This window comes from Leiobunum rupestre, chromosome 8 (genome assembly GCF_980474605.1).
Source record: "Leiobunum rupestre chromosome 8, qqLeiRupe1.1.hap1, whole genome shotgun sequence".
Classification (NCBI taxonomy): Eukaryota; Metazoa; Arthropoda; class Arachnida; order Opiliones; family Sclerosomatidae; genus Leiobunum; species Leiobunum rupestre.
This window is the reverse complement of record NC_143391.1, coordinates 24505146-24530690: the sequence shown is the minus strand read 5'-3', so window position 1 is coordinate 24530690 and position 25545 is coordinate 24505146. Positions and strand designations below refer to the sequence as shown.

At 34.9% G+C, this 25545-nt stretch overlaps 3 protein-coding genes across 4 annotated transcripts in view; 1 reads left to right on the top strand and 2 right to left on the bottom strand.

Annotated features, from left to right (window-relative positions):
* Lmpt (four and a half LIM domains protein limpet) overlaps positions 1-19411 on the bottom strand; it is a 59727-nt gene extending 40316 nt beyond the window's left edge. Inside the window, exon 1 of one of the 2 annotated variants that reach the window (XM_090156507.1) lies at positions 18853-19411. In XM_090156507.1, coding sequence (XP_090012633.1) covers positions 18853-19011 — 159 coding nt within the window. In that variant the 5' untranslated portion in view covers positions 19012-19411. Of the gene's footprint in view, positions 1-15584; positions 15717-18852 lie in introns of those variants that run through there. The other variant, XM_090156508.1, reaches the window with a different exon arrangement.
* A 2954-nt stretch (positions 19412-22365) lies between these two features.
* On the bottom strand, positions 22366-24160 carry mRpS31 (mitochondrial ribosomal protein S31). The gene is made up of 7 exons (XM_090155150.1): positions 24023-24160; positions 23689-23842; positions 23488-23621; positions 23274-23429; positions 23036-23209; positions 22765-22973; positions 22366-22681 (listed from the first exon to the last, which is right to left on the bottom strand). The coding sequence occupies exons 1-7, from the start codon at positions 24082-24084 to the stop codon at positions 22410-22412; spliced, it is 1161 nt and encodes a 386-aa protein (XP_090011276.1). The 5' UTR covers positions 24085-24160; the 3' UTR covers positions 22366-22409.
* Positions 24025-25499, top strand: SrpRbeta (signal recognition particle receptor beta). Its single transcript, XM_090155151.1, has 8 exons — positions 24025-24361; positions 24438-24532; positions 24597-24674; positions 24733-24809; positions 24865-24924; positions 24982-25058; positions 25115-25169; positions 25236-25499. Exons 1-8 carry the CDS (start codon positions 24235-24237, stop codon positions 25438-25440), a joined length of 774 nt encoding a protein of 257 aa, XP_090011277.1. The 5' UTR covers positions 24025-24234; the 3' UTR covers positions 25441-25499.
* Positions 25500-25545: the final 46 nt, after the last annotated feature.

The following is a 25545-nucleotide window of genomic DNA, read 5'->3' as shown; positions in this document are numbered from 1 at the left end:
CGACCGGAAAAACAGACCAGCGCGTTAACGATTCTTTTACGACAATGGGCGGGTTTCGCGAAAATACGCCGTTTCCAAAAGTAGAACGTGGCGGGGGCCTGGCGAAAAGATGGATGGATCGCGAGAGGCTGGCTCCGACGAGATGGCCCTCGCCGCCAAATTGCGCAAACAAGTTTATTTAAACGGTACAAATGGAAGGTGCAAGTAGACGAGCCAACAAATCAGTCAAAGAGGCGCGAGAAGAGATTCAGCCCGAACGTCAACGCCTAGACTCGTAGGAATTATCGTATCGTCGCTTAACCTTCCACTCAAATATTTATCAATCGATACCAAGTCAATTCGGGGCTTTCGAGCCTGCAATTTGTCCTTCAGTATCGCCGTGTCTACGCGATATTTCTATTGCGCAGTTGTATAACAACCAAATACCATCCCATTTTCTTACTAAATAAGCAAACAGTTCTTTACACCCTCGTAGAAAGAAGGGAAACGTTCGGGACATATTTATTGAAAACGGTTCAATGTTAGAGCCGTGGTTCCCAAACTGTGTGCCGCGAAACCATTTGCTATTAGCCTAGCTGATTATTATTATTATTATTATTATTCTTATTCTTATTATTCTTATTCTTATTATTATTATTAATTATTTTGAAAAAAAAACAAAAAAAAAACAAGATGTCACTGACATTTCAGTACACACAATCCCCCCGATGTTATAACTATATTTCAAATATTAAATTTACATTTGAACAAATTTTCAATCATCTTGTACATTAACTTAATAAAACCAAGAGGAATTTTATCGAAAATTAATTTTTCGAGTTAACTAAGGTAGCGAAACGCGGAAACGATAATTTAAATTAATTTCTAGACAAACCGAATTTTTCGAGTTACTTGGTTTTGTAAATAAGGTAACGAAACGCGAACGAGTTAGATGGCGCCTGTAACAATTGGTACGTGAATTGGGCAGAAATCTCACTTAAAATTAAAATTTCTAAATCCAACCGAAAACGTAGTTCAGAAATGATTAGTACTAACTAAAAATATAATATTCAACCAAGTCGCTCTTAATTTAAAAAAAAAATGTAACTTTTAAGGCAAAAATCGCCAAAAACCACTAAAATGGGAAAATGATTAACTTCTTGTTCTCCGATTCCCAAAAAATTATAACGGGCTACCGTGGGGAAGGTTTATTGGCTTTCGGTTGACATATCACTGACCCTTCTAGACCTAATTGTTGTAGAGTTTAAGGAATACGGCAGCGGCGGTATCGGCTACACTGTACGTGGGCCCAGTACACACAAATCCCTGACGGATTGCGCGTAAAAAACGGGTAAATACCTATAAAGCTTGTTTTCCACTAGCGCGCGCAACGACGCGTTTCTCAGCTTTGAAACGTTCAAACGTTTTTACGCGCGTAAAGAAAATAACATTATGACGCGCGCTAGTGGAAAACAAGCTTTAGGCTTAGGTTTGTTACTTGTAAAACTCACCGTTTTTAAATCTTTAATTTACTGCATTTTCCATTTGTTGGAACTAGATGGTGAGCGTAAAACATCGTATAAAATATCTTTATTTTTGAAGGGAGCTTCTGCTTTTTTTGGCGAACCCTTTAGTAATAACATTTTTAAACAAAAAAGCGAATTAACGCTTTTGAAGCGTTGACGGTAGTCGAAATGGTCAACTTTGTTGGACCTTGTAATAAATAATACCACTAACTAATTGCATTAATAATTGCATTTGGGATTAAACTTATATTATACTATGGTAGTTAATAAGTATCAAAAATTAAACTGGAGGAAAACTCATTGTAGAAACAGTTTATACCAACTCAGATTTCAATAGTTTATTCGTAAAAATAAATTTCAATAGTTTATTCGTAAAAATAAATTTCAATAGTTTATTCGTAAAAATAAATTTCAATAGTTTATTCGTAAAAATAAATTTCAATAGTTTATTCGTAAAAATAAATTTCAATAGTTTATTCGTAAAAATAAATTTCAATAGTTTATTCGTAAAAATAAATTTCAATAGTTTATTCGTAAAAATAAATTTCAATAGTTTATTCGTAAAAATAAATTTCAATAGTTTATTCGTAAAAATAAATTTCAATAGTTTATTCGTAAAAATAAATTTCAATAGTTTATTCGTAAAAATAAATTTCAATAGTTTATTCGTAAAAATAAATTTTAATAGTTTAGTCATTAAAAATAAATTTTAATTACAGTTTATTCATTAAAAATAAATCTTAATTACAGTTTATTCATTAAAAATAAATTATAATAGTTTATTCATTAAAAATAAATCTTAATTACAGTTTATTCATTAAAAATAAATTTTAATTACAGTTTATTCATTAAAAATAAATTTTAATTACAGTTTATTCATTAAAAATAAATTATAATTACAGTTTATTCATTAAAAATAAATTATAATAACAGTTTATTCATGAAAAATAAATTATAATAGTTTATTCATTAAAAATAAATTATAATAGTTTATTCATTAAAAATAAATTATAATAATAATTTATTCATTAAAAATAAATTATAATAATAGTTTATTCATTAAAAATAAATTATAATAATAGTTTATTCATTAAAAATAAATTATAATAATAGTTTATTCATTAAAAATAAATTATAATAATAGTTTATTCATTAAAAATAAATTATAATAATAGTTTATTCATTAAAAATAAATTATAATAATAATTTATTCATTAAAAATAAATTATAATAATAATTTATTCATTAAAAATAAATTATAATAATAATTTATTCATTAAAAATAAATTATAATAATAATTTATTCATTAAAAATAAATTATAATAATAATTTATTCATTAAAAATAAATTATAATAATAATTTATTCATTAAAAATAAATTATAATAATAATTTATTCATTAAAAATAAATTATAATAATAATTTATTCATTAAAAATAAATTATAATAATAATTTATTCATTAAAAATAAATTATAATAATAATTTATTCATTAAAAATAAATAGTTTATCCACTAAAAATAAATTATAATAATAGTTTATTCATTAAAAATAAATTATAATAATAGTTTATCCATTAAAAATAAATTATAATAATATTATAATTTATTTTTAATGAATAAACTATTATTATAATTTATTTTTAATGAATAAACTAATAGTTTATTCATTAAAAATAAATTATAATAATAGTTTATTCATTAAAAATAAATTATAATAATAGTTTATTCATTGAAAATAAATAATAGTTTATTCATTAAAAATAAATAATAGTTTATTCATTAAAAATAAATTATAATAATAGTTTATTCATTAAAAATAAATTATAATAATAGTTTATTCATTAAAAATAAATTATAATAATAGTTTATTCATTAAAAATATTTATAATAATAATATTTAAAATTATAAACAAAACTGCAGAATTATAAATTTATTAATCAAAACAAATATGAAGTAGAATAGGCTAGATAAATTTGTTATTTGGGTTTTTAACCCTTTTATATATTTTTTTAATGTTTCCGCGAAACCCCAGGAGTCATCTCGCCGAACCCCCCAGGGTTCCACGGTACACAGGTTGAAAACCACTGTCTTAGAGTATAGATTACGTAACAAAAAATTTGAAAGTACGCGAGGGAACACTTGGCATTTTCCAAATGAACCAAAGAGACTACAATCGCAATAAACCCCGCAGTACGCGTATTTCTACGATAAATGAGGCGTAAGAAGTTGAGAGCGATGTCTGTTTCTCCCGAGTCTCCACTTCCGGATGATCCCCTCTTCTGCAGGGGACGCCGCGAGGATGCGATTCTCCCTTATCGTAGCCCTCGAAACACTCTAAAATTAGGAATTAGCCGGCTATGAGGGGATTTTTACACCATTTACGCCGAGTGGGTATACGCGCGCCCTTTTTCGACAGAAAACGACGTTTTCGGGACGGTAAGAAGGCTTAAAAATAGTTCGCGCTTTCGGAGGACTTTAACCTCCGATTCGCGAACGCCACTTCGAAAATAAAATAACCATTAATGTTATTGGTGTTTCGTAACGGGGTTAACTAAACGTAGACACGAATACAAATCGCCTTTGAAACAAACTTAAAATCCAGTCGGCTATTTACGAGAGTTAACTCAGAGCGAAGACGCGCGTAGCGGATAAAAATGAAGAATCGTAATACGCGATGGTTCTTCAATTAACTACGTCACAAACCGAGCGACCAATCGCGGGAGACGCGTGAAAACTTACATTCATGCAATAGTGGTTCTTTTTTTATTATAAAGCGGCTTACCAGTCTTTTGAAAATGGCTTGCGCCGCCGGTCGCAGACAACACATTAGGGCTGGCCACTAACGACAAAATACTAACGACCAAACCGTTATTAGCAAACGGTAGAAGATTTTAGATTTATCGGAGATAGCATCTTTTTTCCCCGAAAACTAGCTTCGAAACGGGCTTCCAAAGTTTTCCCGAGAATGAACGCTCCAAAACCAAAGCGAAAACGAGTGGAAAGATCTTGGCGAAAACTTTTAAACACTTTCGGGGCGCTTATTGTAGACACTGCGTCGGGGAAGTATAGGTAAACATAGTGTGCACCACCAGAAAAGATCGCGTTAATTTACGACGAAATATTTCGGTAAACGGTGGGGAAAAATAATACAAAAAAAAACAAACACATATAGCGAGAGCGAGTCGAACAAACCGTTTTAAAATAACGTGGAAATCCTAGGGAGCATTTTCGGCCGATTCTCCCCGTTTTTAATAGGAGTAAGAAGCGACGTATCGCAACACGTGCAAAAGGGATGGCGAAAAGGATTGAGAAGATGCTGGGGAGCGGAGAGAAGGAAGAGCGGGATGAAAGACGCTGATCCCCCGAAGAGGCCAAACTCCCGCTTCGCCCCAATGAACGAGATGGGATTTTTTTCTTTTTGAAAAGGAGGAAAAAAATGTCTCAGGGCGTCATCGACACGCGACATCGTACGTATGTATCAGAAACAGTTTGGGCCGGCGAAATAAAAACTATATCGGATGGGCGTAAATATTTAAACAGCGACGAAGATTAAAGTGTGGATTACATTTTGGGATGGGTACAAAATGGGAACCCTTTTTGTCTCGTTCGCGGCTAAAATATTATTAGCGTTTTTAGCGGCCTCTTCTCCGCTCTTTTTATCCCTACTTTGTAAACGGGGTGGACGGATTTCGTGAAAAATTACCCCTCTTTTAAAACTTGACATTTATCTTCAGCTGATTCGGTAACTTGGCGTTGCCAAATATACACAAGCTACGAAAGGGCGCATTGTCTTCTCTTGGGTGGTTGATTTAAATAAAAACACATTATGTATTTTTCCGGTAAATTGAATAATAATTTGAGCGGTAATGTAAACTTATCTTAATTAAATTTAATTAGTATTTATAATTTGGTTTACTCTGAATTGGCGTTGCTACGGAAATTTTTTTTGTAAATAAATAGAAGAATTAAATAAATTACTTTTAAATCGTTAAACCAATAATTTAAAAAAGTCGTGCATTATTATTTTTCGATTTAAATTAAAATTTAAACCAATTTTAAAACAGATTAAATTACGCGAAAACGTTTAAAACAGATTAGCCTCGCGTACTAGCGAAGTAGTAAAATAGTCCAATATTAGTGTCAAATATATTAAACAAGTTAAGAACTTTTTAAAATATAAAAAATAAAGTTGATATATGAAAGTTCTTTTCAGAATGAAGGAAGAAGCCCTATGGGCCCGGTAGCCATTCTGTTTCGCAAAAATGCAGTACGCGACTAATCGAGACTCGGAATCTCCGTATATTAATGTATTTCTTACGAAACGAAGGTTTTTTTTTTTGGAACTGCGCGTCGGAAACGGTAATATACTGGCCATTCTAGTTTGATCCCCGAATTGTCTCCGCCTCCCTTGATAGTTTTATTATTCTTCGGTTATACGGCCACGCGAAAAAATATTAATTAGACCTCAGTTAGTTGGGTAACTTGGAACAAATTATCATAAACGCTTCGAGCTATTAGAGAAAATGTGTAATTAGGAGAGACTTCATAACTAAAAAAAAAACTGTAAATCTTTATCGCTGTGGCTCGCTTTTCAAAGGGGAGAAAGAAAGCGGCTCGCGGAAGTAGGCTCGCTATCGACATCTAGGGTTCAAATTGCGAAACCCCACCTCCTACAAAAGCGCCGCTTTTGATAGATATTTGGGAGAGATTTATTACAAATATTTTAAATTTTTCTCCGCCAATTTTACTTGTTTTTAAGGAGAATATTTTTGGGGCCTCAAAAATTTGTCCGAAATTCCGCTGTGGTATATTATATTTCTGCAGGGACTTATTAACTCGAAAATGGTATCAAAATTAGTTACTGATAATAATTAAAATTAATTTACGATAAGAAATTATTTTCAAGCAAACTCTCTTTCTTTGTGTCTGAATATTTCTCTTAGAAATTGTAATATGTAGGCTATTAATGAGAATGCAACCGGTACTAGAAAATTGGAATGTGCGACTTACGAAATGGATACAAACTACACCCCCGTTTTACTTTTGTCAAGACTATTCGGTGAACCTCGACCTACTGTAGGGATGTTAAAAAAAATCACAAATGCGAACAATTCCATGCCCATATTTAAGAATAAATCTCTCGAATGTTTACGAGAAGAAAAAGTCGCGACTCTCTCACTGACTGGCGCTTTTCTTTGAATAACATCTAGAGGACCTAGATTCGCGTAAACCGGGTCGGACCTAATTTCATTAAATAGAAGGACGTTTTTGACACTTGGTCCATCTATGGAAGAAGCGGTAGTGATCCATCAACCCAACGTTCCGTAATTTATATTATTAGCATAGGCCAGCCGCTCACTGAAAAACTATAGCCTAAACTGCAACGAAAACAGGCTCGCAAAAAAATAACGAAAAACCGTTTCGATTTCAGTTTCATTTAGGTCTACACTACCATCTACAATTTAGCCCCAACGTTAGCTCCGTTCGCACTTTTCAATTTCGAAATATAAAAAAGAAAACGATATTGCATCACCGCGAACGTTTTCGTCTTTACGAATGACGTCACCGTAAAGATGCATAAAAAAGAAACATCTCTACAATTCCTTATACGGGCAAAACGGCGATTACAAAAATAATAGCAAAGGCTTGGGCGAACACGACGTTCTCCTTTTTCTATCTCTCGCTAGTTACACTAATTAAAGTTAAGCCTTTCCACCAAACAAGTCGTCGCGGGGAAAACTAAAACACTGTGGGAAAACAGGGGCCGCAAACCAATTTGCTAGCTGTGAATTCGGAAAATATTTTTACAACGTGTTGGTCATACCAAACAAACGATTTTGTTGGCCAAGTTGAAAGAACGGCTGATTTTAATAATTTTCGTACACATCATTTGATTACAAAAACTAAATGATAATAATAATATTAAATACTTTTATTAATGCATATTGACATATTTTGGAGTAGGCAATGGTTTTTTTTTTGGAGAATAACCAGAAATTTTCTTCATCGGCTCACGCTAACTCTTTGTGGAGCTTGTGAACGAAAACGCAATCATCAACAGAGATCGCAAAAATGTTGGCTTAATCCAGAAATAAATTGTATATCTGGTAGTAAAGACAGACAACGTGTACGTCAATTATAGGACGCTTGTTACTCAGGGCCCGCACTTCATAAATAAAAAATAAGGCATACAATTTAACGATAGAAACTAATATACCCTATTATTTGGTTGAATGTATAAAAAATCAGCGCGTGACTCGGAGTTAGCAGTCGTGATTAGCCTTTAAGGTAAATAAGAAGGGGTCATCGCGAAGTTGACCTCGTCTGACCCGGGCATATAGAACCACCCATATAGACGCAGTCAGCACCCAATCTCGAGTCTAGGAATGTCTTCCCCAACTCAACCCACGTTGCGCTTAGGTCAGAATATATCGTGTTTATTACCGAGTCCCGATCTCGAAAAGATCCCATTTTGAAAACTGTATATGCAAAACATACGTCGATTCTTTATCGGGTACACGCTAAATTCACAAGGTTCTTCATTGTTCGAAGCCTTTTTTTGGCCGTTTCGTCATTGAAACTGTCGTAACCGGAGACAAAATCGTAAAACGTTGAACGCGTACTTTTACGCGAATTTTAAATAAGTCTGACGACAATTTTGCGAAATCTTATTCCCCCTTTTATTTTTTATAGTGGCTTTAGGAAAAATGGATATCCTTGGTATCTGGCTCGTCGTTCGTGATACCTTTTGTCGTAAAAGCAGTGGGACCAGCGTTCGATTACTAACCTTGGTTTCCAATTACCAACCATCCTACATTAGCAGACTTTTATCAATTTCCTATTTTGACGGTGCTAATAAATAGAAAACGTGAAGACGGCGCGTCACCATGGGGAGAAAGTTTTACGATGGAATAAAATTTGTTTAACGAAAAATAATAATTAGTTCCTTTGGGTGGGATACGGTTATACATTTGAAACCTTACGCGGTACAAAGCAATTATAGACGAACATTTTTAGACCGTCCCGAGCTTCATTTTTGCCGCGAATGAACGTAAAATGTTGGTAGTGGTGTATAGCTCCGGACCGCTTAGGCAAGGTTTTTAGCTATACACTCTTTTATATCCTTATTTGTGAGAGCTGCCATTTTATTACAGGTCTGATTTCAAATAGCGCGTGCAAGGCCGCTTCGCGCGGTCAAGTGTACGCGACGTCTCGAGCTGATGAGCACGTGCAGGCGCCCTTGCCTGTACTATTTTAAATTAGGCCTGTAATGAAATGGCCGACTTCGTAAAAGAGTGTGTAGTAATGGGAATTTGTAAATAGGTGTTTCTATAAAATAAATCAATAAAAAAATTAAATGTATAAAATGTTTTTCCCCGCGTCACGAGCTTAAGCTTTTTAGTGCTTTATTGGCACGCGCGTTTCGCACGTCGACTTCCAATACCAAAATCTTCATTGACTCGAGCGCACGCTCTCTATCTTCAATAACTATAGCTAGTGACGTAGAAAAAACATTTACACGTGACCTCCCGTATTTTATAGAAACACCTATAGAGCTACTAGCAGTAGGCTCACTGTAAAAACATATCACTCGTTAGGGGTGTTTTCCAGAAACCATTTCCACATATTTGTAAGAAGAGCTGATCAAAACGAGAAAGCGTATACCATTTTACTGTATCAAACCAACTGAATTTTTGTATCTAAAATCTCTGATTTTCCCAGTTTATCCTTGACCAATTTTTGGGTATATTCCTGACCATATAGTTTGTTCATTTAGGAGAAAAACCATGGATAACTTAAAAACAAAAATATCACAAACAAGAAATTCCATCCATTTTTCTCTGTCTAAATCGTTCTTAATTAGGGAGAGAAACGAAAAGGTTCAACTGCGGATGAAAAATGAATCACGCTTCATAATGCTTGCCAACTTAAAATTGCATAATACGAAAATACGATTGACTAGCCATACACGCTGGTATGAAAGAAGGGTTGAATCCGTAACCGTAAAAAGGCAAATCTAGCTCGGGCTGGAAAAGACATCCGAATAGGTGATTGCTTACAGTTTGCCTGTACGCCGAGAAACCTGTAACACCGATTATTTTACAGACCTTCTCACTAGCCAAATGGGCCGGCGCTTACGCAATAATAATTTAATGAAATAGAGGGTGGGGTTGATGAAAACGGGCTGAAAATCGAATCGTGGTGTAGCGCACGCGCGTGGGTGGCGCTTCGTGCCAGCACCATCGAAAGGGCAAAACATATAATCAGCGCACGCGGCGTACACAGGCGGAGAAAGAGTCGTGGAAGGGGGCTGATAATCTCACGGCGGAGCAGGTGATGCGACGAGGGACACATTTTCGCGGTAATTAATAAGCCAAACAACCGGCGGCCCGTAATTACACAGCCATCAATTATCGTTCACGCTCTCAGCTTGCGTAGGTGTAAGCGCGCCCCGGATGACTACATCGCGGGATCGGACGCACCATCAACAGCAAAAAACTCGATTTTCGGGACGATTTTTATCGGCTTCGATTTAACATTAAACTCTCCGTCACCTTCTCCCCGCATTCAATGCCACCTCAGATTTTCTTTTTCCTTTTTTTTAATTATTTATATTTTGTCGTGCCTGAATTTATTACCCAACACAAACAGGGGGCTAAAAGCCGCGTCAGTTACGGGCCAATATCGTGATCACTATGCCAACGGGACATTTGGTTTTTTAATTTTACGATCATAATGGATGTATTCCGCGAATTCTAAGAATAGAGATGAGTTTAAAAATTACCCTGGAAAACGATTCGAAGCGCGAGTGTGTTGTAATTTGCTGACGCAAAAGGCTTGTTTTCTTGTAAGAAGAGAGTTAAGAATCTATCCTTGTCGTTTCGCGTACGTTACTTATAACCCGTTCAGAGCGAGCTTGACCTATACCACGTCTCAAATTGAACGAGCATTTTTATAAATATCCTTTTTACAGTTTAGAATTTTAGAAAATAGGCTGCTAGATTTTTGCATCTAAAACAGTCGATTCTTTTCTTCAAAGCTAAAGCCTTGGTTACAAAGTTTCAATTTTTTTTTGCGTCGTTGAGTTGAGGTCTTTGGTAACTTAAGAGCCGATACATATACCGTAGAGCTAAGAGCTACAAAATTCGAATATCAAATTTTAAAAGGCCAAAGGAACTTTTAAAATCATACAGGCAAAAAAGTAAGTTTCCTTCAAGCTAAAAACGCAACAATGAAACGTATAGAAAACCAGTAACGAAATGTAACAAGGGCTATCGCCGAGGGGTCGGACATTTACCAAAATCCCGTACACTTTGTCTAAAATCTCAAAATCTTTTAACTCTCTCTATGGTAAATTAACATTGAAATCCCAAAATCACTTCAAAAAGTAGTGATAAAATCGCAAAATCTCTACGAAATCCCGAAATCCCGTACAAAATAATGGCAAGTGTCCGACCCCTCGGCTATCGCCCACCTTGGAGCTACAATTACGCCCCTCTTCCTACCCCTGCCACTGGAAAGAAAAAACATAAAGAGCCGCGATATTTATCACCTTAAAATAACGCGATGAGGGTATACTAAAAGCATATGTAACATAATTACTCATAAGTATGCCACTGTACCTTAATTCCATTCAAAAATCTTCACTAACGGTTTGTTTCACCACGAATCAGTAAAAAGATGGACTACGTTAGATTTTAACCTTTTTATTCATCCTAGTAATTTTGGGAGTCGCACTATTGGCTAGTAAAATATTTATTTAAGCCAATGGAAAACCTCGAAATTGAGAAGGAATTTTTTGCGTCGGAATTTTAGTCAGCCCAATGTAGCTTTATTGAAATTTATAAACTCACTCGGTTTGTGCGGATGAAGTTAAATAATGAGTAATTTAGAAAAATAAAAGGTTAGGGAAAATGAAAAATAAGTGATCGCTTTCCGAAAATGGAACAAGTCGTCGAAGTGGGATATTCCACCAGCGTTATTAAAACCCATATCAACTTTGTAGATCATTTTAGCTCCTAAGACTTGGTTGTTCAAACCGGTTTGTTTACTAAAATAATGGCCGTCGTTTTATCAGACGTAGAGCTAATTGGACGACGGCATTATCGGCATTTGAGATTCGATGACATCAAATATGACGTCAAATATTACGTAGGGTAATATTACGTAGGGTACGGATGATGCAATATCTGTGAAACAAACCGTTAGTGAATAAATAGAGCTAGTGGCATACTTATGAGTAATTATGTTACATATGCTAGAAGGGAGTAATTAGTCCCATACGTTTCGTTAAGCGTAGAAAAATTGTACGAGTCAAAGAACTGCCAGATACAAAAGACGGAGGCCTTCAAAGGGAAGCATTCCAGCAGGGTAGCCCGTATAATCGATCACTTGGTGACAAATCCACCAAAGAGTATAATCATATAATTATCATTAGATTCCTCATCGTCCAATAAAATGTTTCGAATCGCGTTTAGAAAAAATAAAATCCCGAGTTTGAATATTAGGTTTTAAGGCTTCGACACCGTCTCGGGGGCTAAATCGGATTCGGGCCCGCGGCATCTTCGGAAGTGATTCGGAAATAGCGTATTTAACTATTTATTAGACGCGACGTACGGGGACAGATCGAAAGGTGTCATTTCGATTCTCGCGTTCACCTATAATTACGCGAAAGAGACCCGACCAAAGACAGGAAAAAACACGAAACTTAATTATTTCAAACGAACGCTCGACGTTAAGAGATATTGAACTCTTTCAAATGAATTTTTCTTTTCAATTAAAACGAATTAAAAGGTGTCTGCGGATCCCGAGAAACCAACGAAAGCTAACCTTCTTATTAAAAAAAGTCCCCATTAGCGAATGATAAAATCTCTAAGAGCGGCTGAGGGAGGGGAGGCTTTGAAAGTAAAAAAAAATACCTCGAAAAATGTAAGACCTAGTACATTTAAGACCCCCTTAGGTGTGAAGTGTTTTTTTCTTTCTATGCCTTTACATCGCGCGGAATATATTAATAAAAATGCCAGAAAGAGTGAAGAAAATTTTGTCAGAAATCGCTTTCCGTGCTTCCAAAACCGGCAGTGATAAAAAGCGTCAGTTATATGCATGTCTCGAAATTAATTATTATTCGACAAAGCTATAAGCTTTAACCTTCAGTATACAGGGTGATGTCACAATTTAAAATAAACTATTTTTACAACGACTATACCTAGCTCGAGATGGTCAACATGGCGGTCATTTATTTAAATGGGGTTTTGCATTTCATTTGCTTAATTATTTTTTATTTCATTCTTTTAACGTATTTATAGGATTTTATAAAATATATATTTTGCAAAGTAAAAGCGAATGTCGGATAAATTCCATTAAAATTACACGAAAATATCGGATAAATTCCATTAAAATTACAGGAAAATATCGGATAAATTCCATTAAAAAATAACAAAAAAATGCTAAATTTAATAAAAAATTTAGGAAAACATAGTGAAATTCCATATTTTATATTGGAATTTGGCTTAATAATTGGTTAATTCTAAAATATTTTTAAATTTCGATATCAAAAGACATATTTGCGACAGATGAAACCCGAAAATTTCCACAAAGGAAAATGGGAAGTTACAGAAACACATTGAAAATATAGGAACATAAAATATAGGGAGGTGTGGTCACCATGTGCTTTGTATTGTCCTGGAAACTACTGTTAACTACAGTGTATAGCTATACTTTAGTAGTTCCCTGCATATAAATTAATGTTATTATTATAGGCAAGTCTGTAAATTCTTTACTTCAGGAGGGCTAGCAACACATTCAGGTTTGACCAAATGTAATTTATTAGAGGATAAAATTTGAATTATAAGAGAGGTCAAGTGTTTGATTTTATTTACCGATTTTTAAACCGGTACGTTTGGTCACGAAATGCGCAAAACAATCACGCGATAAACTAACAAGTGTATCTATAAATACTTTCTTGCATCACTGTATTTGCCAAAAAGTCTGACTATCCGTATCACGTAGGGCATTGATTTTTAACGAGGTAGCCCCCCCCCCCCCCACTCTAAAATATCCCGATCCGCAAAATAAGCGTATGCCCTTAAGTCGGGAACGTGTGGTGAAGAGGCGTACTAAAAGTCATTGGAAAGTGGCCATTTTATTACGCATAATAAAACGATTGCCGAGTCTGGCAGCCCCCTCCCGTTGGCCCATCTTCGTCGATATTTTCATATTCGTCCGGCCGCCTAATGAAAGCCCAGGCGTTAAACGCGGTCTTCATTACGCGGCCATCCCTTCATTTTTAAAAAGGCGTGACATCCTCCTTTCGAGCACCGTGAAAATCTCCTCGCGAAATAAAATTCTTTTCACGCGTCATTTATTTCCTCTTTCCCTTTTTAAATAGACAAATAAAGCCGGCGTGGGAAATCGAGCAATTATAATCAACGCCATCACCTAAGGTTAATAGCGATGCTAATATTTCTATTAATTCTTCGAATTAATGCACGATTTGCGTGGTGTATTGTAATTACGAATTTATACAATATCACGAGATGTATTAGTGGAATTTTTACATTCTGGGTAAAATATTTTTTAGGTCATAAAACCTTTTTTGATATTGCTAAAACTACACGTGATCAGAAGTACATAATATTCTTATATTCATCTATACAGGCCTGTTGCTCAATCACACGGCAAAATTGTATGATTTAAGTGACTAACAATTTTAAAAATAATTACTGGATAGTGAATGAAAAGTGACTAAAAAAGAAAAAAACAAGGTTTTAAAAGTTAAAAAAAATGCTTTGCCACTCGAAAACACACAAACAGACGAATGCTCAGGCTCCTTCCAAGCGCAGCTGCAGCGCCAAAATGAACCAGCGACAGAATTAGTAATTTGCGGGATTTTTAAAAATATAATTTACTTTTCGCTAAATCACACGGAGTTCATTTCAGTTTTTAAAGGGAAATAGCATTAAACACGCAAAAATAAAAAAAACGATAAATAGTGACTAATTTTTGAAAAAGTTACTTTTAGTGACAGAATTTAAAAAAAGTGATTTTAAGTGAGAAAGGGACTCAGAAACTAGTCTGATCTACGTTATAAAAGAGAAACATGTTCCGTCGCGGGTTCTAGTAAGAGCGAATTTCCAGCGAAACCAGCTTTGAACTTATATTTTCTCTGCACTAACTATAGCAGGGTGACCACTGAAAAACCAAAAAAAATATATAGGAATATAGGAAATTCAACAGTCGATTTATAGGATAATATAGGAGTATTTTCTTTGATAATATAGGAACATATAGGAAAATTTGCATAAATAAAATTAAAATTTGTTTTAATATAAAAGGAACTTCTTTTAAGCAGGCGACGATATTCTTAATTCCGTTCAGTGCAGTTCTTTAGAGAAGCAGTTTACATTTTATCAAAGGGATTGAGTACATCTGTATTACGAAAAGCGAACTAGGCACGCGGGAAATTCGAAAAAACCACGCGAAATAATAATAATACCTAAATATAGGAAAATATAGAAAATATGGTTAAATTATAGGAAAATATAGAAAATATGGTTAAATTATAGGAAAATATAGAAAATATGGTTAAATTATAGGAAAATATAGAAAATATGCTTAAATTATAGAAAAATAAAGGAAAGCATTGAAATATAGGAAAAATTATAAAATAAAAGGGAGAATGGTCACATTGCTATAAGTATACTTTTGAAGTATACTTATTTAAAAGATAGATATTAAATACTTACGATGACAGGAAAAATATTCCCAACCAACCAAGCCTACGAAAATTCCTTATGAAATTTAAAGCGTATAAGGTCATTTCAGTCGTTTATAAAATATGATGCTGGACTACAGAGTAGGCACTAAAAACTTGGTCGAGTAATAAAGGTCTCAGTGTCGTTGGATTAAGTTGGAAAAGGCGCGCGATTCAACCAAATTAGCCACCATTTCCATTCTATAGCTGGGCGGTGATTCAACAGGGGCTGTATACCCAGACGGAAACGCGTAGGCGGAAAGGGAATGGGGGGGGGGGGGGTAATAAATATGAATAATCGTGTGGAATCCGCGGCGCTCACCTCATCGTCGTCTTCCTCGGAGCCGTACATCATCCGCCACAGTCTCCAGGCGCTGGTCGTGCGAGCCACGAACATTTTCGAAGGCACAAAGCGCGTTTTTTCGGGGGAGGCGTTCATTATCGACGAATAACTATTGGAATTCATGGCGAGACCGTGAAAACAATGGAAACGCGACGGGAAGAAAAACGACGCGAATTTAAAAACGAAACCCGACTGCAATAATTTACCACCGTTTTTTTTTGGCACGCGACACTTAAAAGAAAAATCTCAACCCGGGCCGGCCGATATATTAAATATCGTATCGCCAAATCCAGAAAACCGGGATTAAATGTAAACCGGAAATCGCGTTGCGAACTAGTCTTCCGGCGCCCGAGTCGCGCGAGAATATGGGCGGGAAAATATCGGAAATGATGTCACGAAGAATGGCCCTTACCATACCTCCCGTCGGGGCTATTAACTGGGATTTAAAAGTAACCCGCGCACTCATCCGACATTTAAAACCAAAGCTAGGAATCGAGTATAGTCCGCGCCGTTTGAATCGGTAGTTAATGCCCGGACTCAAAAAACAAACGGCAAGGCACCCCTTTGTAATAATTTAAAAAGGAAACTTTTTTCAAAGAAAGGCGAATGGGGGGTTTAAAAGGGGGTTAATATGGCCTGTTCGCGCCTATTTGATCGAATTCCGAGTAATAAGAACCGTATAGCCACAAACACGTTCCATTAGGCCCTTTACATTAATAATATTTTTAAAAATGATTGGTCGAAAAAGTCTCGAGATAGATACAGGGTGAATTTCACATCTCCTTAATAAAAGAGACCGGTTCAGAAAGACGTAAAAATGCCAGCTGGAGCGCGGTAAATTACGAATTTCCCTGTACTTTTGAGATAATAATAACGCAGTTGGAGGGCGAATTTATACCAGGATTGAATTGATAAATATCTAGTTTGTAAGCGAAGGTGGCCTCCCCCCGTTTTCTATATCAATTCGAATGATGGTTGATGTATAATGTGATGGGATCAGGTGGGGAAGAGACAAGTGATGATAGCGCGTTTTTCTACGCAACTTTTTATGGCTTGTAGACAAAATCGTTTGACGTTCCCTCTTTCCTTACGCTACCCTCCCGCCCTCTATCGAGATTTTTTCCCGTGTCAGCCCCGAAGGTGTTCGACATAAATATTTGTATTATACAAAATAGGTTTTTAATTATTGTTATTAATGAATCTTTGAAATCTTTACGGGATTTACTGGCATGATTGAAAAGGAAGAATTTTAGGAGGCCCAAATTTATCATTATTTTAATATTTTTTCTTTTGATTATTTTTTTAATAAAAAACCGGCCTACCGCGATGCGATTAAAATTACGGAAAATAAGAACTATCCACCGGATATACCCTATTTAGAAAAATTAAAATTTTGCTATAACTTCTATTAAAGATTTAAATTTGAATTGAAAAATAGTAAACGATTAAAATTAAATTTATCTGTCTGTAACTGAAAAATGTGCTCGAAATAGGTCAAAATGTTATCAAATATCGTGACTTCGGAAGAAAGTACTCCATTTGACAAGGAGCCATGCGAGCCATGGCAACGTGCAATGATAAAATTTACATTTTGGTACGAGAGTTTAAATTATTGGAATGAATTTTCGACGTTGTCGCATTAATTAAAAGAGTTGTAATTAGGCCGAGGAACAAATTACACGCCAAGTTACCGAGGCGCCACGCGTTTAATGGACGGTACACTGAAGCTCAGAGTCGAGAACTGTACCTCGTCGCTGCCTTTGAGCGGGCTGCTCGGCGGTGACGTAAAGATTAAGGGACGAGGGGAAAATCATCATTGAATTTGTTTCAACGTGGGGGTTCGGAGCTTCCATTGGTAGAAATATTTGTAAAAATTACACTTTTTTTCTTTCAGAGAGGGAAATTTATAGTTTTTTTTTATTAGTGAACGTGAAGAGTAAAGATTAAAAACCGGCTTTTTTTGCCTTTGAAGAGTTGGAAAATAGTTTCATATTTCAAGCCATGATTTATTTTTTTATTTTCAGGGGGAGGGGTTAAAATATCTGTCGGATAAAAAAATAATAAATTTAAGAGTGTATTAATATTAACAGTAGCCTATACGTAGAGCAAAAACCTATTATGTCGAATTAATGTGATTAATGAAGTTTCCGCAATTTCGATACACGGCGGGCACGATGCACACCTCCGGGTAAGATGTAAAAAAATTGCCCGATTTTATAAAGATTTCCACGCGTCGGGGGGGGGGGGGGGGGGTCATTTTAGCCACTTCACGATATCATATTATAAATATTTATTGGTCCATACCTATGGGTTACCATAAATGATAATTATAAAGGAGATAAAAACTAGGCGTTCAAATCGTTTCGTGTTCAGTTCAAAGGGTTTTTTTTTTAATATATAAAGTACAAAGTCAATATACGCGGTTTCGTACGAGCTCATAAGTTCGAGCGACATTTAAAAGAGGCGATAACAGTTATTGAAGTGTTACGAGTAAATGCTATCGACGAAAATAATATTGAATCCGCTTAACGAGAAAATTTAAAGGGTGTACACCAAGCTTAAATTCTTCACCGAAACAGTAGCTGCTAACAAAAAAGGTTAGACAATAGCGAATTGTTGGATAGAATTTCCATTCGTTTAATAGTCGGGCGGAAATCCTCCGGCCTTTTTGCCCCTTCCGAAGAACACGTAAGAATTCGTCTATATTTTCCACCAGCTTCGCCTCGTTATTTGCTGAAGTTCGCCGTGCAAACGCCAGCATCCTACGTCAAAATAGACCTAGGCAGAGCCCGCATTGTGTAACTATTTCGCCGACTGCTGAACTTGAGACTGGTTCGCGCCACCACCCCCTCCCTCCTTACTTTGTACGGAAAATAAAAAAAGGAGGCAATAAAACAATGATGGATAGATCTTTTCTTTTGCCCAAGGCCGACCAGAAATGGTATTATTTCCTACTAAAAAGCGACAGGGGCCTTCTTTATTTCTTTCAATTCTTGGGGTTTTTTTTTAACAAATATGAATTAATTTGCATACGTAGATTTTAAACGAACTTTTATACGCGGCAAAAGTCACGTTTACATTTAGACGCGTGGCACTTAACCTGTCTGTGTTTGTTTATCATTATAACGTTACCAGCTGCCCAATTTTGTACAACTCCATAACGCGTCCACCCTGCCGACAGATAATGACAGGCTGGGATGAATCCGTTTCGAAGTGGTACATTACGAAAGAAATAATAGTGACTCACGCTTTCTTTGAAGATCTCGGAAGGTGATTTCCTCACTGTAGGGGTAGTGTTGTGGTTGTTGACTGAAGCCGGCGTTGGACTTTTAAAGTTGACATTTTTAGCCGTTTCGAAGGGTTCTTCCTGAATATCGGCAACCGAAATTTCAACCGAGTCCGACATTATTTTTTTACCCCAACGAAAGGAACTTATTGAACGCGGTTGATGATTCACGTTCGGCGGTGGGCTGAATAAAAAACTTATCACCGGTTAACTCCGTTCGTTCCGAAGATTTTTTCTAATTCGTGGTTCACGAATTTTCCGAAAGGGAGGATGGCCGGGGTTGCGAGCCAGCCGCTGCCGCCGGCGACACGCGTTAGGCCTAACTCGATTTCCCGTCAATGCCGAAAGTTGGGATGCAACAGCTCACCAGTAAAATCGCCGAGAAAGTGGCTTCTTCATTTCTTTATGCCGATTCGACTAACAATTCATTATTTTTTTATACGCGTAGGCGTCTTAAATTTAGTGAAAAAGAACGCAAAGAGTTTCGTTTGAAACCCGCGGGCCGCGCCAGTCTGAGTCGGTCAATGTCGGTGTGTCGTCTGCTTAGACGCAAAAAAAACGTGATGTAGAAATTCACAAGGGGATATGGGGCCGTTCACAAATCCCCCCCCCTCTAAGGTTTTGGCTATATAAGGAGAAAGGACGCAGCGCGAAAAACCAAAATACTCCCCCATTTTATTAAGAACACTGTGAGTTCTTTGGATAGTTGTAAGAAATAAAAAATAATCAACGCGGAAACTAAAAACGCGTAGGAGTTCAGTTAGTTACGTAATGTACAAGGCTGATGTATTTTGAAATACCTCGACTCTCGGGATGAGTTCGAAAGAGTAGCGTGTTAATTACCTTAGTAAATTGGAGATGGTTCTCTTTGTACAGTAGTAAATACTAAAAATAAATAGATTCACAAAATTGAAAGCCGATTCGGGGTGTACCTCATTACTTCGTCGTAACAACATACTAAATACTCTAGGGAAATTATATTACGATTAAATTGGTATCCGCAAAAACGCGTTTTCGTAACGAGACTGGGAAACATGAAACTCTTCGAAGTTTCATTTGGAGGGGTGGGGGATAATTATTTTAAATTACATTGTACGGGTATTATTACAAAATTGGGCGGCTGGTAACGTAATAAGTGATAATGACAAACGTCTTGAATATGGCATTAAAGCGGGATATAATTAGAAATATACCCATTAAGGCGCTGTCAACTAACTAGCCTGACAAGAGGGAGATAGAATATCAAAACTAGCGTTTTTAAAGGCGCAGCAGACTATCACAATGTATGGATTGTAGGGAGTGTTGATAATTCTGTTAATGCCGCAAAACTGTTAATTTTACAGACTGAAAGATAATATTTTGGTGTCAAACATATTCTATTACTAAAACTTAAAACGTATTTAGGTTCCTAAGAGTCTAGAAGCAAGGCAATTTTGGGTATTTTTGAGAATGATAATTCGTACGCTGTGCAAAAGCAGTTATTTTGATAATAATCCAGTTTCAAACTACGCATTCTATGGGGAATAATTATTTTTAATAGTTTTTAAACATATTATATTTACCATAAAATGTAAATAATTACTTTTCTATATCTAAGATTTTTTTGATTTTTTTAAATAATTTTTATTATATTTTTCAACTATAGTAATTTAGTAAACCTTAGTTTTTAAAATCTGTTTACCCGGCGGATATAGGATTTGAATCTGTTTAAAGGTCCACAGAATCGTTTGAAATATTCGGGCGGAATTTCAGGTAGCTCCGCCCTTTCCATCACGTGACGTAGGCATTTCTCCCCACTTTCCAAAACACGTGATTATGTAGACTCGCCCTCAAAACTCAAACGATTCTGGGGTCCTTTAACGCAGCAGACAATAGTTTAGAGTAGACCATTTCATAATCGGTTTATCCTCCGGTTTATCTAAGCGCTATTTAGGGTTATTTGACCGCTTACTATAATATCTTAATATGTCCTTCCCTAAGCTTTGGCGAGCTGAATCAGTATGGCCAGATTGGCCACCAACAGGTACTAAAATCGAGGGTAAATTAATTTATAAGCTTTGCGACGTAAGGAAGAATTGTAGTCAACCAAATATACAAGTCCTGTTTGGCAGACGTCACGAAATATTTTGCATTTTAAAAACTCGTATCTGCGTATAATTAAAATATTTTAGGGTTGAAACCTCCAGATGACACTTAATAATTATTTTATGGCGTGGGTATTTAGAAATTATAAAAGCATAACAACAGGAGCTAATGTTGCCGTTCACGGTTCTTACTGACTTAAATACGTTCTTTCTAAAACCTACTAGATTACCAATCAACTCGAAATGAAAGTCTTAGAGTTTAAAGCTTTCTTGTTGTAAAGAAATAAAATCATTAGTTCTATGGGTCTATAAAACCACACAATCTGGGGAGCCCATTTTGGGTTACAAGAAACCCCTTTTCGAATTTAAATACTCTCCAACGTGTTTAAAATCAAATATTCTGTTAAACCATAATTCTTTTTTGAACGATATATGATCAGACTTTCAGAGATAAAACGTACTAGATTTTTTATGTATATAAAACAAACATGAATAATTCATGTGGCTCATACTTTGGGCTATGAAACAAGTTTAAACGCATTCCCCTTTTACCCAAAAGTATATGGATAGGGGGCTAGTAATTATTGAGGGGCTACGGAATTTCTAAATTAGTGAGTTTAGGACTATTATGGTCGAACTACATGTTTGCTGAAAAAATCTAATATGTTGTAAGCCCTATATTATATATAATTTTTTCACTCGAGATATAATATTAATTATATCGATTTTAACCCACCATAATAACTATCACTTTGGTCTGCTTCGGTTTATAATAAATGGGGTATAAGTTTTTTTCCATTTAGTTAAATAGACCTAAAATTATCTATCAGCAACTACGAGCAATTAAAAAACGAATGCCGCCATAAAATTAAATCTTTAAAAAATTGACATTTCAATGTTTGTAAGTGAATAGAATACCTAAATTTAATTTCATTTGCTATATATTTAATATATGGAATAAAATTACAATATTTCTAAAAATGAAGAAGGCCTTAAAAAATACCACATTGGGTACTTTCATTCCAAGGTTTTTTTTCTTCCAAGATAGAGTATTCCCATTCATATTAAATTTTAGTATTTTGTAAAGGAACTAGTTTTATCAACGTAATAATAAATACAGGATTTAAAGGGATATATAGTCAGGAGGGTTTTGTATAGATTAAATAAGCCATAAAAAAACTGGGACATTTTTATCACTGATAAATAGGCTAACCTATAGCGTTTCTAGGCTCCTTAAATCAAAAAATATGTTTGATAGACTTGTCATAAATATCTTAAATCTATAAACCCTCTAATCTAGAAAAACACCTTATTTTCACAAATGATAAGAAAAGAAAAGGGAGATCTCATGTAATATATGAAAAAAAACTACGCCTAAAAAAATCACAAATTTTAAAGAATCAATTTATTTATGTCAATTCAAAAATTAACTAACTAACTAGATGTACTAGTTTCTAAAGGTGGGGACCTTTCCGCTTCATCAATTGTTGCTATTTCTTTAAGAATGCTCTCCTTTTCTTTGAAATATCCTCGAAACCATTCAATATTTTCTTTTTTTCGTTCAACGGAAATGTAAGGGTTCTTGGATAGTCCAACTATCACCAACTCCATAAAATGCCTTATGTGGCCTTTAGTTGGGAATCCTTCTAGCAAAGGTTCCAAAAACACATGCTCTTCAAATCCAACTTTGGCTTCCTCATCCAAACCTTTTTATTAAAGAAAAGAATCCATTTATGGAAATAAAAATTAAGAAATTATTAAATAAGAGAGTAAACACTTTAATATTTACCAAATTCATTGTTAATAGGAAACTGCCAAAGTTTTCCTTCTTCAGTCCAACGGATCATTTCTTCAAAAGCATTGATAGGTGGATGCGTGACTAGTAATTGCAATTCTTCTTCCTCAAGTCTTTTCCACAAGGTTTTTGGTTCTTCCTCATCAGTAGTACCACTCTTAAAGAAGCCAAGTGGTTTGCTTCCATATAAATCAATTTCTTGACTTTAAAATAAACAAATATTAAAATTTTCCTTTTAAAATAATTAATCGCATGAATAACTTACTAAATTTCCTTGAGAGGTGTACGAAACGTTTGGTCTTGTTTCTGTTGCTCCCTGGGTTGGTAGGATTTGCTAAAATGGCTTATATCTTTAAACGTTGGATCATATGTTGTGCTGTACTCTTTGGTTTGAATAGCCATTTTTTCACGGTCTATTTTCATACCAACAAATATGTCACTACCATTGGATAAATATAATCAAATAGTTTATTATGATAATTTAATAATCATAAAATAGATACCTGAAATTTGCTGATTCCTTATCACCATCTTTGGTAATAATCAAGTCGCTTTTCAGTCTTTGAAGAAGTTCTGACTCCGTCTTCTTATGATCACCCCCCAAACTCTCAGCTACTTCACTAACTGCAGCTTTCAGTTGCTCTTCCATAAATTTTGATCTAAAATTAAATATAAAATTTATCTTCATAAAAGAAATGATAACTGGCTAGTTCTTACTCTTGGACATTTCGAATATTTTGTGGTAGCTTCTCAATTTGTTTTTTGTAAGTTTGTGCTTTAAGTGTTTTTGCACCTCCTGGTTTAGCCAATTTTATAGATGATTTGTTTTCTTTCAAAAATGATTCTTCTACCTAAAAATATTATAAAGAAATATTCTAAATTAATATTCCAAAGAAGTAGTAGAGTATTTCCAAATACTTTAATGTTCAATAGCAAAGCTGTCAGCTTTTTAGAAGCTTCATTTTGCTTATTTTTATCTTCTGTACTTTCAGTTACTTTTTCGGCGTCACTGGTATTTTTACCGTTTTCTGTTGAGCAATATGATTTATATTGCCCAGTGACTCTCTTTGATCTGAAATACACATGGGTCATCGACAAATGCTCTTTTTCTTAAATTGTCTGTTTCATTAACAAAGGCTTAAGATATGGGTAATCTGTATAAAAGCATCATTCTAGGAACAGAGTCCGAGGGAAATTTTTAAGCTTAAGAAAAACAGGTGATCTAGTTTTAAAATGAAATAATAAATATTACCTGGCTAATACTGCAAAATTATGAAATCTTAAAACATTCTTTAATCTGGGTTGAAAAGTCATAGTAATTTTTTTTAATAACCGAATATTCTGAACTTTAACCTCGCCTCCCCCTTCCCCCCACTTGGCACTTATAAGCAGACGACAACTCAAAGACCACGGCGTGTTGGCGTTTTGACATATGGTACGTCTGTTCTCCAATTATTCATTTAAATGGATAAACAGCAAAAAATTAAACCCACGTTAAGTAAAACGTTTACTCAAGACTACCTCAATGGAAAAATTGATGCAGTAACGATCAGCATAATAATCGCAATTTTTGTAGTATTTATAACATTAGGTAATGCCTTTGGCTTTTTGCATGTCTTCTACTAACCAAAATTAAAATATACTGATTTTCCAATGTGTTTTTATAGTATTATTTTGGTGCTTACGTCGAAACAAAACTCTAAGGAAATGTATTTTACTTGTGGGTCTTTCAGAAGCCGGAAAAACTTTACTGTTTGTCAGGGTGTGTTAGATTATTTTCAAGATATGAAAGCAATATTTAAATAATATTGCAAATAATTTTATAGTTAATCTCATCAAAAAGGCCGCAATCTTACAGCTCAATGAAAGAAAACTCCGAAGCTATTGTAGTTGGAAAGAACAAAGTAAGAAACACTAAGCAAAGGTTTTGAGAGTATTGCTTCATTTTCAATTTAAAAATAGGTGATGCGATTGGTTGATATACCTGGAAATGACAGATTAAGACCCAAGTATTTGGAAGAGTATAAAAATATGACTAGGTAAAATGTTTAGCTTGGAAGTTTGAGCCAAATGTTAAAATTATATTTACTTTAGGGCAGTAGTTTTTGTTATTGACAGTCTCACTTTTTCTCGAGAATTAAGAGATGTTGCGGAGTAAGTACTTACATAAGTATAGATAATAATAAAATCTCACATACAATTGGTTTTCAGATTACTCTACGTAATCCTAAGTGACAAAACGCTAACCAAAACAAGCCCACCAGTTTTAATTGTTTGCAATAAGCAAGGTATATATTGAATATGCTTAACAAAAATTTATTGATCTAACTATAACTTGTTTTAGATGAAACAATGGCAAAATCTGCTAAAGTTATCCAATCCCAACTTGAAAAAGAAATGTAAAATGCTATTTACTCACTTTTTCCTTTTGAGACATATTAACTAATAATGCTATGTACTTTTAGAAATACATTACGCTTGACTCGAAGCGCTGCCTTGGATTCTACACATGATGCCAGCACTAACACAGTTTTCTTGGGTCGTCGTTCAAAAGATTTTGCATTTTCCGATTTGAATATGTCTGTGGAATTTGCAGAGTGCAGTGCAAAAGATGAAAATGAAGAATCCTCCAAGTTGAAAGAAATAAAAAGTTTCCTTAATAAATTATAAGTTTTTTTATTTTTCAAAATAAAATTCTCCAAAAGTTGATCTGATAATTTTTTTTTCAAGTTTGTTTGCCTCTCATTTAAACAATCATCTGCCCATTCCCAGCTT